General features: G+C 37.3%; 1 protein-coding gene across 19 annotated transcripts in view; it reads left to right on the forward strand.

Moving 5' to 3' along the window:
• FER (FER tyrosine kinase) overlaps positions 1-14,097 on the forward strand; it is a 385,522-nt gene that overhangs the window by 141,494 nt on the left and 229,931 nt on the right. For 17 of the 19 annotated variants that reach the window (XM_039542917.1, XM_039542922.1, XM_039542921.1 and 14 more), the window contains one exon: positions 6,576-6,779. In XM_039542917.1, coding sequence (XP_039398851.1) covers positions 6,576-6,779 — 204 coding nt within the window. The remainder of the gene's footprint in view (positions 1-6,575; positions 6,780-14,097) is intronic. The other 2 variants (XR_005599911.1, XR_005599912.1) reach the window with 1 other exon arrangement.

The raw sequence follows: 14,097 nt of genomic DNA on the forward strand, positions 1-14,097 counted from the left end.
AGTTTAGTAAAGCTCAGGTTAATTATCATGCATTTGTTAGTATTTAGATGTCTTATAGTTCTCAAGGTCTTTATCCATGTGGTTTGCCTAGTCTCTGATAGACAAAAGGAGGAGGGGATACAGGTGATTAAAAGTCTCTTAGTTAGTATTCTGCTCTGAAGCCTTAAGGGATGCTTGGCTGAGCTTTTATCGCAGAACATTTGGGAATTGCTAGTAGTGCTGCTGCCAATAGAGAAAAGATACCATACCATTTAGAATGGGACTCTGAGTGATGGTATTGCAAAGAGGCCAGAAAGCTGCTTGAAGTAGGCAAGTGAGGATTCTTTCAGCATGGGGTAATTTTTGGTTTGTGTGGAGATGGTGTATAAGCCCTTTGCAACTCTTTCCGATTTCCCCTGGCACAGCAGTATAGCAAGTATGTGGGGCCTTGGTCAGATTGTTCTGTATTCCAGAAAACTCAGTCAATGTAATAGCCTCTTGGAGTTAGAATATGCCTACACTGCAGTTGGGAGGTGTGACTCCTAGCATAGGTAGACAGACTCACGGTAGCATTGCTCAAATTAGCACACTAAAATATCAGCGTGGATGTTGCATGCCAACTTGAGCAGAGCTAGCACGAGTCTGTCTACCCACATTGGGAATCACACCTCCCGGCTGCATTGTAGACATACTCTTTTAATCCTAATGCACTTTAGAGAGCTTGAAGGCTTCTCCAAACTATTGTGAAGATACGAATGGTGGAATAGCCCCAGAATAGAGGAGCCACAAACAACTTACTGGATACAGCTGAGGATTCAACTGTAGATCTGCTGCCATGGGCCGCTGTCTGCTGGATAGCTCCCCTGCCATTTACTGTCATACAGACCACCTCTCCTGCCATTTGTAAGCACATAACTGTGACAACAACAATTGTTTCTTCAGTATTAGGCCTGGTCTACACTGTGAGGAGGGGGGAGATCAACCTAAGATACGCAGCTTCAACTACGAGAATAGCATAGCTGAAGTCGATGTATCTTAGGTTGACTTACCTCGCATCCTCACAGCACGGGGTCAGCTGCCACTGCTCTCCCATTGACTCCGCTTCCACCTCTCGCCGCGGTGGAGTACAGGAGTTGACGGCAGAGCGATTGGGGATCGATTTATTGCATCTACACTAGACGTGATATATCATCCCTGATAGATCGATCACTACCCACCGATCTGGCAGGTAGTGTAGACGTACCCTTAGAAAAGCATTTAATGTATTTTTCTTAGTTGTTTTTAAAAGAATTTAGCAGCTGGAAGAAAGGAGAATCACCATTGTGTGACAAGGCAACTCTCTTATGAAACCAAAGCCAGAATTTCGCAGCTTTTCTGGTGTAGTGCTCTAGTACCTTTAGGAGATGGAAAAGAAAAGGATGAGGAAGGGATAGAGATGGAGTATAGGGGGGAAAAGTAGAGAGGGTGAAAGGAAAACAGAGAAAAGCTCAAAGCCCTATGAAGTAGGAAGAGTAAGACAGAGAAGATGGAAAAGAGAAGAGCTAGAGACTCAAAAATAAATTAAATTAAAAAAAATCCTTTCAGACTTAATGGCTTTTGTCAGACTAAAACCAAGTCAGGAATCCATAAGTGAAAAGAGCAGTATTATAAAGTTTAATGATCTGAGGTAGGAAAACAAAAATTAGTAGGTAAACCCTTACTTCTCACATTTTAACCCTGCGTTTTAGTCCCTGATAGGACACTGTCCTATTTGGACCAGTATGTGAACGAACTGTACCTGGAAATAGGCCCTGCTGCCCCTCAGATTCAATGCATTGTTTTTTTCCCCTGAGAAATTTTGTACTTTTTGCAGATATGACAGTTGTGATGATAGTAGTGGTGTTTCCTGGTTTCTAACTGTTGTTGGGTTTTTTTGTTTTTTTTTAAATCAACTCGGTAATAGTGTTTATACAATGGGTTGTTGTCCTTACCAAATTCAACTATTTCCGGTTATAAAATATTTTTCAAATTTTGTTTGTATCACTGTTATCTTACATTTTTGTGGTTTATGTACTTTTGCTTTAATATGTAATGTTTTGTAAAATGCTGTTGCTTCTTTGCATTTTTGGTTCCCTTGCCCTGAAGTAGCTATTGGATTCATATACCGTATTGCCTTGCAAAAGAACTAGCAAATTACATTTGAATGTGTCTAATGGCAGTGTAAGAATTATGCTGTTTAGGTTAAGAAAGGTGCCAGAGGGAAAATTCTAAAAGGATCAACCTAAATTTATTTGTGTCTTTTTACTAATCCAAGAGTATGCCATTCCCTTTCTTCAGGGGAGAATTAAAATATCTGCCTATTAAAAATATATATAAATTTTCATTGCTTAAAGGCCACAGAATAAAAGCAGTACAACAAGTTTCAGCTAATTATATGTGAGAAAATAGAACAAATGTTCATTATTAAGTAATAGAGTATCATTGAGGTATGTGTGTGGGTGGCGGGTTGCTATGTTTATAAGAGCACACATTTATCAACAACCTTAATGTGGTGTTGCACTGAAAGTCAGGGAGTTAGGTTTTGTTTTTTTCAGAGACAGCTTGTTGCTCAGTCTCTTCACAGATAATGGGGTTGGGAAATCTTCATTTAAAAAAAAATGCCAAGTCAGAAAACTTTTGCTCTACATTTCAATAAACAGCTGCTTGAGAGCTAATTTCACATGCTGTTGTTAGAGTAAAACGTATTTCAACTTCATATTAAGTTCAGATGAAAGTGGAAAGGAGGGGAGGATCCACAAGGGAGAAAGAGGAGATTGGTCGACACATAAGGGGAGAGTGAAGGGGAATAAGAGGGAACCACCCCCCAAAGCCCAAGATAAGGTATGGTGAACCACAGAAATCCCTGAAGGGAAGAAAGGAGAGAGAGAGGCAGAGAGAGAATAATTAATAGAAATAAATTACTTCATGTTAATGTGGATGATACATTTCAGTTTATTTCAAATACCATTTAATTTTATGGTGATTGTTAATTTGGTTAGTAAAAGAAACTTAGAAATAAAACCTTCCCATTTAAATATTTGGATTCCTCCATTAGATAAAGAGGGGGGAGAAAAACTGTATATGTCAGTCTCAGATACAGACAGAGACATCTTCATCCCTAAAAAAACAAAAAACAAAAAAACCCTGAATCTTAGAATATATATCTTACTTACAGTGTCTAATTTGTATTATCAAGCAATTGAACGTTTCTTAAAATCTTATTTTACAGTAACAACAAGGAGTCTTGTGGCACCTTAAAGACTAACAGATTTATTTGAGCATAAGCTTTCATGGGTAAAAAACCTCACTTCTTCAGATGCATGGAGTAAGCTTATGCCCAAATAAATCTGTTAGTTTTTAAAGTGCCACTGGACTCCTTGTTGTTTTTGTGGATACAGACTAACGCGGCTACCTCCTGATATTTTACATTAAACATTGTATAAGAAAAACAGATAGGAATTGTAAAATAGTGAAACAGAAATTACCTTCTTTAAAAGGGCAATATTTTGTGTTTGAACTATTCATATTAAATCCTGCAAAATTTTCTTCTAACTCTAAAATGTAGTAGAAATCTAGTGTTTTAGAAATTATTGATAAATTCATTTGCAATTAATGTCAAAATGATTATACATCTTTCTTTGATACTCTTTCTTGGCTGTAACCATATTCCCCTAAATAGCAATTTTGAAGTGCAAATGATCATATATCCTATTTATTTAAAACATAGTACTTTAATTTATACAATACCATTATTCAGAGTGAGGGGGTTCGTTCATGCAGAAGTTATATATTTTATATAACATACAAATCAACATCATTTATTGATTTAGATTTCATTTATTTTCTGTGAAGAAATACTTAATTGATAATTCTTGTTTCAGCTAAAATGACCACAGAATGAATAAAAAACCATCATGTGAAATTTGAGAGAAACACCTGACGACAGCCTTCCCAATAAAGTTTTAACTCAATTTAAACAGTTTTTCTAAATGTTATCTAAGTACAATGCAAGTTCTTGTGGGGGGGGGGGGGAGCTTAACCTGCTCCCATTTTCTTTCCCCTAAATCTTCTCTATTTCAAAGAAGTACTCTTAGGATATTTTATGCTGGGGACAGGTAATGGTACAGTCCTGGACATTGGTTCAGACGTGATGCAGGTTGGAAGTGAGAAACTGTTACCATCTGATGACTGGCTTGTTTGTGTTCTATAAACTGAGCTGTGTGGCTTAGTCTGTTTCCTTCTTAGTGAACTAGTGTCCACATTACAGAGTCCATCACAAATGGCACTTTTTGTAGCACATTTCAGCAGGAAGGCCATGAACTGATTATGTATTGAAACCTCCCTATCTTATACCACTAGAGAAGTTCTCTCCAGAGTAGCACTGAGGTGATGTGCGGAAGATTTTGTTGCCTTGAAACTATACTGAAACTTTTCTGTGAATATTCAGTGAGGTCTCAATCTTTTGGGCTCTCAATCCCAGCATCTTTCACAAAAACTGAACTAATTTAACCTTTTATAAGACATTTTTTCTTTGTAATTTGAAAATTTTATTTTATATGTAGGTAATTTATTTTATATGTAGGTAATTTCAGTGGAGAATATCTTTGGTATTATTGAATTTTAATAATGATGGAGAAATTTGATCTTGGGTTTTAACTGATTTTGAATGGTAATATTAAAAATTAGGAAGAAAATATGATATTCTGGGAAGTATTGCTGTATTCTTCTTTTCTGTAAAGGACCTATTAGCAAACAGAGTTGAGTGACAAATTCACCCTCTATTCACTAAAGGCTAGATTGTGTCACCCTTACTCATGCGGTAAGCCTTACAACCTGGCTACCTTCCCCTCTCTACAATCTCCAATCTCTTGTGAATGGACCTATTTGCTGGGTCTCACATCCTTCTAAACTGTCTGGGTAGAGACTAGTAATTGTTTCTAGGTCTAGGTCGATAGGACATATTCCCAGGCTCAGACCTTCTGAGGCACTGTGACTGCAGCCACCCTACATCCCAAGATTAGTTCCTGAACCTTTCAAGCCTTCCCAGGTGCACTTCCCTAGAACTCCACCTAGGTTGCGGGCATTCTGGACTTCTAGTTTAACCCTTTTGGGGACAACATGGCAGGAAGGCAAGGGAACACGTGCTTAGCAAAGGACTTTATTTCTTAGCTGCAGAAACTTTACTCTAAGATTACTTTAAAATTGCACATCTTTGACAACAACAAAAATTCCTGAGAATGCGCCCTTCCCATTTCTGATCTTGCCCCTTCTGTGAGTTTGATGTTTGTCAGCATTTCAGGCTGACAGAGTCCCTTTTGTTCACCCTCTATCTCCAGCAAGATCTCTTTATATGTGGGGATGGTTGGCATCCTGCACAGAGCAGTACCCCCTCTGAAGTGGTTGTGCGCTCTCCTTCCCATATCCTCCACTGGGTTGATTCAGGCCCCTTCCCCTGTCCCGCGTGCAGCCCTGTGTGTAGAAAAATCATTGTTCCATGCTCATGGGTCAGTAGTTGAGACTTTCAGAGTTGATAGCTCTAGATGACTCTCCATGATGGACTTTCAGCAAGGTGTCAGACACCCTTCCTGGGCAGGGCTTTCCTTGGCAAGTTTAGACATATGTTCCACACACAAAACAAAATGGAGTTCCTAATTTAAAACAAACAGCCCACCTTGTAATAGCGAGTACTTGCATGATTTCATTGGGACTGCTCGTGTAAGTGCTCACCAACATGGAGTTGCACTGTCTAGCCCTAACAAATAGATCTGACCTGATTATTGAAAACTAGACTTTTTTGTAAAACCAACAATGACCTATTCTAGCATATATTAAATAAATAAATACATACATAAATTACAAAGATAAATATTAAAAAAGCTCGTCATACTCCAGTTGCAGTCTATAAAAAATAATAATTATTGTATGTCTTACCTCAGAATTCTCAATTAAGTTCACAAGTACAATGAGGGTAGGCCTGTGTGTTCAATTTCAATACAAATACTAAATTACTACCGTCTCTTCACCTGGCTGATGACGATGCCATCAAATGGCTGGGCACACTGCGCATATGCTGAGAGACTGCTAAACTGCTAGAAAAACTTGGTTCCTAATGCTGCTACTTGGTTACAGGCTTTTGGTGATGGGGGGGGGGGTGAAAATCAGTGCTTTTGAAAATTCCACCCATAATGTCTCATAAATTCCTAACCTCTTTCTCATTGGGTAAGGAAATAGTTCATTTCAAAGGTTAAGAGCATTTCAAGCAAGTTTGAGGGTGAGAAAGATAATTCAACCAAGAAAGAGGGTTTTTTTAAAAGTAAAAATGAAATTGCCTTGGTAGTACTATTGATATTCCTGTCGTCTGTATTTTCAGAAATCTGTGCTGAGCTTTCATATATACATATGCCTCTATTTTTTAAAAAGTTGTTCAGTTCATTTTGATTCTGAGAATAGGTGTATTAAATAGACAATTAGAGAGAAGTGTGAAAGTGTTTGTCACAGTCTATCATGAATTTAATGAAAAGAGAAAACATAAAATGGGTTACAGTTTGCTAACTTCTTTTCCTTTATATTTTTTAAAGTTCTTTGATGTAATATCAACCAGCGAGAAACCATTGGCTGAGCAAGATTGGTATCATGGTGCAATTCCACGAATAGAAGCCCAGGAGCTGTTAAAGCAGCAAGGAGACTTCCTGGTGCGAGAGAGCCACGGGAAACCTGGTGAATATGTCCTTTCTGTGTTTTCAGATGGACAACGGAGACACTTTATCATACAATATGCTGATGTACGTCTCTGATGTAGTACTGAATGTTTATTTCATGTCAGGCAGCTTGTATTTAACTGAAGAATTATTTCAGATAAGTAGTTCAGAATAAAATACATTATTTACTACGGATAAAACTATGTGAGAAGATTTACTATGAAGTAGGTTGTTAGCCTTCTCATATGGAAAGGCCAGTATGAAATCTGTTAAAAAATATGGTAATCTCTGGTTTCCTATGTTGAGTTAGGTGCTGAAATTTTAAAAAACAATGTTAGTCAAATATTTTTAAGAATAAAAGAAAGGTGTGAAGTTATTGCATGTTTTTTCTTCCCTGTTAGAAAGCAGAAAATTACTTCTATAAATATAACTTCAGACAATTAAACTACTAATTCAAATGTATTATATATGTACAATAATTTTTTTTATTCCCCCACTGCTTTTTTTATAGTTAGTGCTCGATAATGGTATGATAGCTCAGGTTCCAAAGCAATTTCAGTGTAACCCCAGCCCTCTTTTCACGTGCTCATAATTTTCTGAAACATTCACTCTTGGGGCTGAAATTTTCCATGGGTGATCTCTGTTCTAAAACCAATTTTTTGTACAGTTTATGGAAATTGTCTTAGGTATTTTTGAGTTTGAAAAAGGAAAAATAAACAAAAACAGCCTAACAAACTATAGGAGAAGGTTAAATAAACTCCAGAGCCACAGTAGCCTCCTTGTGGATGGGAAAGTTCACATAGCAAAAGATTTGTTCTGTCTCCTATGTGCTGCTGTGAATTGAGCTCTGTGCTGCCTAGAAGCTGCGCACACCCTACAGGAATCCTGTTCTCTTTAGCTGAGCAGAACCACAAAAGTTCTGTAGAAGGTTGCTGTTGTGGAGGAAGGAACAAGATTTCTTCCGTTATTCTTATATGAATATTATTTATGGAAAAAATGGTGAATTTGGGCAGTTTGTCCTAAAAACCACTTTGGCTAATGAATTTCTTTTCTTTCTTTTGAATTAATTTTTTTTACCTGTTGCACTCCCCAATTTGTTCAATTATGTCTATTTTAATGGGCCCAATGATTTCATTAGACCCATATAAAGGAAGGAGAGATTGTGGAAGATCACTGATTAGGAAGGTGTCATTCTGGTTATTGTTAATGTACAGGAAGTTTTCCAGTAGGAGAAAATCTGGTCACAAACGTTAACACTACTTTACCATAATTTTATATAGCCAGTGATATTCTGGAGTGTCTTCAAATCCTAAATATGAAAATAAATGCTTTAAAACTGAGCATACCTCTGTATAAAGAAGGTGTGCTCAATCCCAAAGGTGCTTAGCACTCTGGCTCTGACCCATCAATATTAAGCATCTGCTAAACCCCTAGTTAGGGTTGCTTTATAGTTTCTTGCAATATCTCAGATGATACTCTACTAGGACTTGAAAATGATGTGATTTAGGGCTTGTCTACACTCAACACACTGTAGTTGTGCCACTGTAAGATTGCAGTAAAGACACTATCTCCTATTGACCTAATCTACCTCCCTGAGGGGTCGCAGCTAGATTGACAGGAGACTTCTAACTTTGACCTAGCACTGTCTAGATCGGGGGCCAAGTAGGTTTAACTGTGTTGCTCAGGGATTAGGGTTGCTAACCCTCCAGGATTGCTCTTAAGTCTTCAAGAAATAAAGATTAATTTTTAATTAAAATATCATTGATGAAAGCTCCAGGAATACGTCCAACCAAAATTGGCAATGGCATCAGGGATGTGGATTTTTCACACGCATGAGCAGCGTAGTTATACTGACATAATTTCACAGTGTAGACCAGCCTTAAAGAGTCTTGAGTAGGACTCTGGAACCAGTAGACTGAGAGAGAGAAATATGAATTTGTTTTCTCGTGTGCACATGCATCTTATATATTATGTGTAATATATATTGCTCTGATCATAGTAAATAATTTGAAATTAGCATTTATCATCCATCAGTCAAAAATCTGACACCCTATTCATAAATAATACTACTGTCTAGATCTTGCAGTATTTTTCACCAGTAGATCTCAAAGCACTTTTCAAAGGAGGTGAGTAAATAGAGCTTTCCCAAGAAGTATAGAAAAGAAACTTACTTGATTTTGCAGCAAAGGGGAGGAACTAGGTACAGATAGTTAGCACTAGGAAGGGCTGCACACCATGCACTACAGGAATCAGGCTTTCCCGTAGAGTTCAGTGATAGTTTGAAATATATTAAGATGCATAACACACATACTTTCAAAAATGCACCTTAAAGCAATGAGAGAGTGGGCTGGTCAGCTGTTGAAACAATCAAGGAATGTATCAGGCAAATTTGGGGCAAATAAGGTATTTTTTTATTGAGTAAAAGCAGCAAAGAATCCTGGGGCACCTTATAGACTAACAGACGTTTTGCAGCATGAGCTTTCGTGGGTGAATACGAAAGAAGATGTTGCATCCAAAGAAGTGGGTATTCACCCACGAAAGTTCATGCTGCAAAACGTCTGTTAGTCTATAAGGTGCCACAGGGTTCTTTGCTGCTTTTACAGAACCAGACTAACACGGCTACCCCTCTGATACTTTTTATTGAGTGACTATTCCTCAATGTTCACTGCACAGTGCCAAACTTTCCTTGGTCCAAGACTTCTGTTTTTGTCTTTTTTTATAGCATGTTATATGCATAAGCCTGGAATAAGTTGATACTGACTGAGATTAATTTGGGCCTTTGGGAATAGGACAGAAATTTTCTTTGTTTGTTTGTTCTGAAATCCCAGTTGTAGCTTCCTCTAAACAAGTAACTGACCCTGTATAAACAGAGACTGTGGCAACAATGACTCAGAAACCTTCATATGATCCACAGAAAGTCAGTGGACCTTGTGATGGGTTGGATCACAGAAAACCCCTTGGGAACTGCTAACTGATGTGCTGAGACTACTCCTGAGCCTGTTTCCCCTGACAGCTTAGGACTTCAGTGCCCTGCTTGGTTTGAGCCAGACACACTAGTCTGCTACAAACAAAGACCCAGGTCTGAACCATATCCCCCAAAAGCTGCAGGCTTAACTGAAACCGGCTTAAGAAGTGTTCCTGTCTCCAGCACCAAACCCCAAATAAATCCGTTTTACCCTGTATAAAGCTTATACAGGGTAAACTCATAAATTGTTCACCCTCTATATCACTGATAGAGAGAGATGCACTGCTGTTTGCGCCCCCCCCAGGTATTAATACTTACTCTGGGTTAATTAATAAGTAAAAAGTGATTTTATTAAATACAAAAGGCAGGATTTAAGTGGTTCCAAGTAATAACAGACAGAACAAAGTGAATTACCAAACAAAATAAAATAAAACACACATGTCTAAGCTTAGTACAATAAGAAAACTGAATACAGATAAAATCTCACCCTCAGCTGTTTCATTAAGCTTCTATCACAGACTGGATGCCTTCCTAGTTTGGGTACAATCCTTTCCCCTGGTATAGCCTTTGTTCCAGCTCATGTGGTAGCTAGGGGATTTCTCATGATTGCAGCCCCCTTTGTTTTGTTTCACCCCCTTATATAGCTTTGGCACAAGGTGGGAATCTTTTGTCTCTCTGGGTTCCCACCGCTCCTCCTAAATGGAAAAGCACCAGGTTTAAGATGGATTTCAGTACCAGGTGACATGGTCACATGTCCTGTGAGACCCCAAGCCTTCATTCCTCCCAGCCTGACTCGCAGGAAGGTCTGCAAGCAAACAGAGCCATCCACAGTCAATTGTCCTCGTTGATGGGAGCCATCAAGATTCCAAACCCACCATTAATGGCCCACATTTTGCATAACTACAATAGGCCCTCAGAGTTATATTTCATATTTATAGTTTCAGACTCAAGAATGATACATGCATACAAATAGGATGACCACACGCAGTAGATTATAAGCTTTGTAATGATACCTTACAGGAGACCTTTTGCATGAAGCATATTCCAGTTACATCATATTCACACTCATTAGCATATTTTCATAAAATCATATAGAGTGCAACGACACAGATCTCACTTAATTCTTCATTTTGGGATAATGCTGTAATAAAAGAGACTAGCCACATACTTGGACTAAATAATTCTCATACTCCCTAGCAGATCTTTCCAGTTTTACACTATTTTGCTTTAGAAATAATTTGCACAGCAAAGTGAAAGTTAATACAGTGACAATCACGTATATGTACTCTATGAAAAGTATTTGAAAATAAATATTTTAACTGGCATTTTTGAGCCTTGCAGTAACATAAAATATGATAGCTACAATATGAAACCTTTACAGAAGACTCTATAAGCCAGATGCTATCTTGCGTTAAAATAAGTTCTATATCAAAATAACTTATTGTTAGTATATTCATAATACAGTTATTTCAGCAAGATAGCAAGTAGATTAGTAGATAGCATGATTTCTATTAGATTCTGGGGTAAAACCCTGGCCCCTTTGACTTCACCGGGGTCAGGTTTTCATCCCAGGGCCACAACCAAATGGTGTTTGAGATGCCAAATTTAGTTAAAATCTTTTAGTTTTAAATGTTTCACAGCCAGTCTCTGTGGGCTTGGGGAAAGTCATGAGATGTTTTCTCAAACTGTAATCTCTAAATTTAGACCAAGGATGAGTTGACCTTTTTCTCATGTCAGTAAATTTGTATCGACTAGTGTTGGGCTTTATGTGGAATGTATAGTAAATTGTAACCTGTGAATTTATTGTACGAATTTAGGTAAATTTCACGTTATAGAATATGATAGATTGGAAAGGAAAATGTATTCTTTTAACCAAAAGTTAAAACTATTACTCATATAATTTTGTTCTGTACTGGAGTTAAGCTGATCATTGTTGTCAGGATGGAGATTTGGTTTCAAGGCTCTTACTCCCAAGGCTGTGACCAAATATTGGCTTGTTTATAGGTTGAGTTGACTGTTTCAGGATCTCCTGATTTTTGTTTCATAGACAGTTTTGGCTTAGTGTTGGTCTCAGAAGAAGCTATCCACACGCTTCTGTTGGAAGGAAGAGTGCTACTAAGTTCTCCATCTAATAAGGCGTGGGTATTAAAGAGAATAGAAAAGTATAATGGCTACTGGGAAAACCCAGAGAAGTTTTTATTGACTGAGTTTTGCATCAGAGCTGGACTTGGTAAAAGATAATCTGTATTCAGATAGTTCTATAACAAAACCATCCAAAAATATGCTGTTGAAAGTCTTGCAATGATATACAGCAGGATAGTTATATTTTAGCTGCCAACTCCATCAGATTCCTTTACAAAGAATTATTTAACTGTTGGGTGCACTGACATAAAATTTCCTAGCTTTTACCAGTTTTATAGATGTAGAGACTACTACACAGCATCTCTCACTTTCATGTTCTCTCCCCAGTACCCCAAACTTCAATACTTAATACCACACAAGTGTAGAGATACATTGCCTGAAGAAATTTCAGCAACTTACAAAACAATTGAAATGACACAAATCAGAAAAATATTTTTTCCCTTGCATCAATATCACAATCCTGTCATATTCATTTCTTCAGTGTCCTTTTTTTAGGACTCTTGTATTGTTCCAGTGCCACTTTTCTTGATGTTTCCTATCGGAAATGGACATGTGATCACTATTTGTTATATTAATTCATATGTCTGATTTCACAAATAGGATACAAATGAGCTGACACAAACTATGTTTTTTATTTTGCTTCTCTTTGTTAACATACATTCCAAACGATAGATCAAAATATAAGCATAAGACATTTTCAAAACTACATGAATTTTCCTAGTTTTGTGTGCACAATCCCCAGAGATCTACGTTATTTCCTATTTCTTTATTCATGGATAAGAATATCTCCTTGCATTCTCACTCCAGTTTCACCTGCCATCCCTCACTAGAATAGCTGTCTCTGTGTGGTATTGTTTCTCAGTGGAAGGGCCTGGTGTATGTCTTTTCAGGGACAGCTGTCAGATTTGATTTTTAGATTCCCCAGTTGCGACTACACATGAATAGAAGTGTGAGGCTAAAACCTCCATCACATTGTGTAACAACATCAGCATTGTCTCATATCATTGACAAGCCTGGTCTCTGTTGATGTGAATTTGTCTCTGAATCCAAGACTCTAGAACAGTGCAATGTACAGCTGTTGTGACAGTAGTCCAGCTGTTTAAATAGCCTGTTTGATTTGACCAGTGTTTTAAAATGTTGAACTGGTCAGATGCAGCCATTGATCAATCAATTTGTCAGGCAATCTGTGAAAAAGAAATAGGAATTGCTAATTTGTTTTTAACTAAAAGTGAACTTTTAAGAAATGAATGTATATTTTTTATAAACTTAAATATTTCCTGACAAAAACAACTTTGACTATAGGGTCCAATATATATATATATATATATATTTAAAAGTATGGAATACAGAGAATGTATTGCGGTTAATTACAGAGGCCATTTATCCTCCTCAGTGGACATTACACTTGTTAATATAGGAGCACCTCTTTCGGCTAATGAGTGCCAACTTTTTATAACAATTAATATCTTATGCTGAAAACTTTCAGACTTTGGTGTCTGAGGTGAAATTCTTAAATCCATTTAAGCAACTAAGAAGTTATTGTAAGCACTTTGGGGCAGGGCCAATTTTTGTTACATATTTTTACAGCGGTCCATGAATGGGGCTCCTAGGAGCTACTGCAATACAAATAGTAAAGAATAATAATAATAATGATAATAATAAAAATGTCCTAATATTCAAAATTGCTGATTGCTAAATTTCTGGTAAAGAAATTGATGGATCTGGGAATATACCTCCTAGTTGTAATGAATTTTGTCTGTTCCATGATATTTGCGAAAAGGAAGTTCCAGTTCCTTTCCATTAAGTATTAGTGAAAAATTCCTCCTTGACGCCAAATTTGGTCATCAGTTTAACCCTGTAAATATGAATAAGAATTACTATTATTAAGCATCTAAATACATTGCTGTCATTCAGTGTTAATCAATTTCCAAATTATTCTCTATTACTTGTATTATTTTAGCACCTAGGAGCCCTAGTAATGGACCAGGACTCCATTGGGCAGGCACTGTACAAACAGAAGAAAAAATGGTTCTTGCCCCGAAGAACTTACAACCTACATATAAGCTAGGAGAAAACACACGGTTATGAATAGAAAGATTGCAACAATTGAATCAATACAATAATATTGGTTAGCGTACTAGGCAGTGATTTCTGCATTCCAGCAGCCTAACTTGTCAATTTATCTGTAGGCATCAGAAGAAAAGAGTTTTCAGGAGGGATTGGAAGGAAAATAATGAGGTGATTTTTGTGGCTGTTTCACACTTACCAGGTGTGAGGGCAGCATAGGAAAAAGCA

The sequence above is a fragment of the Mauremys reevesii genome, linkage group 6 (assembly GCF_016161935.1).
Source record: "Mauremys reevesii isolate NIE-2019 linkage group 6, ASM1616193v1, whole genome shotgun sequence".
Taxonomy (NCBI): domain Eukaryota; kingdom Metazoa; phylum Chordata; order Testudines; family Geoemydidae; genus Mauremys; species Mauremys reevesii.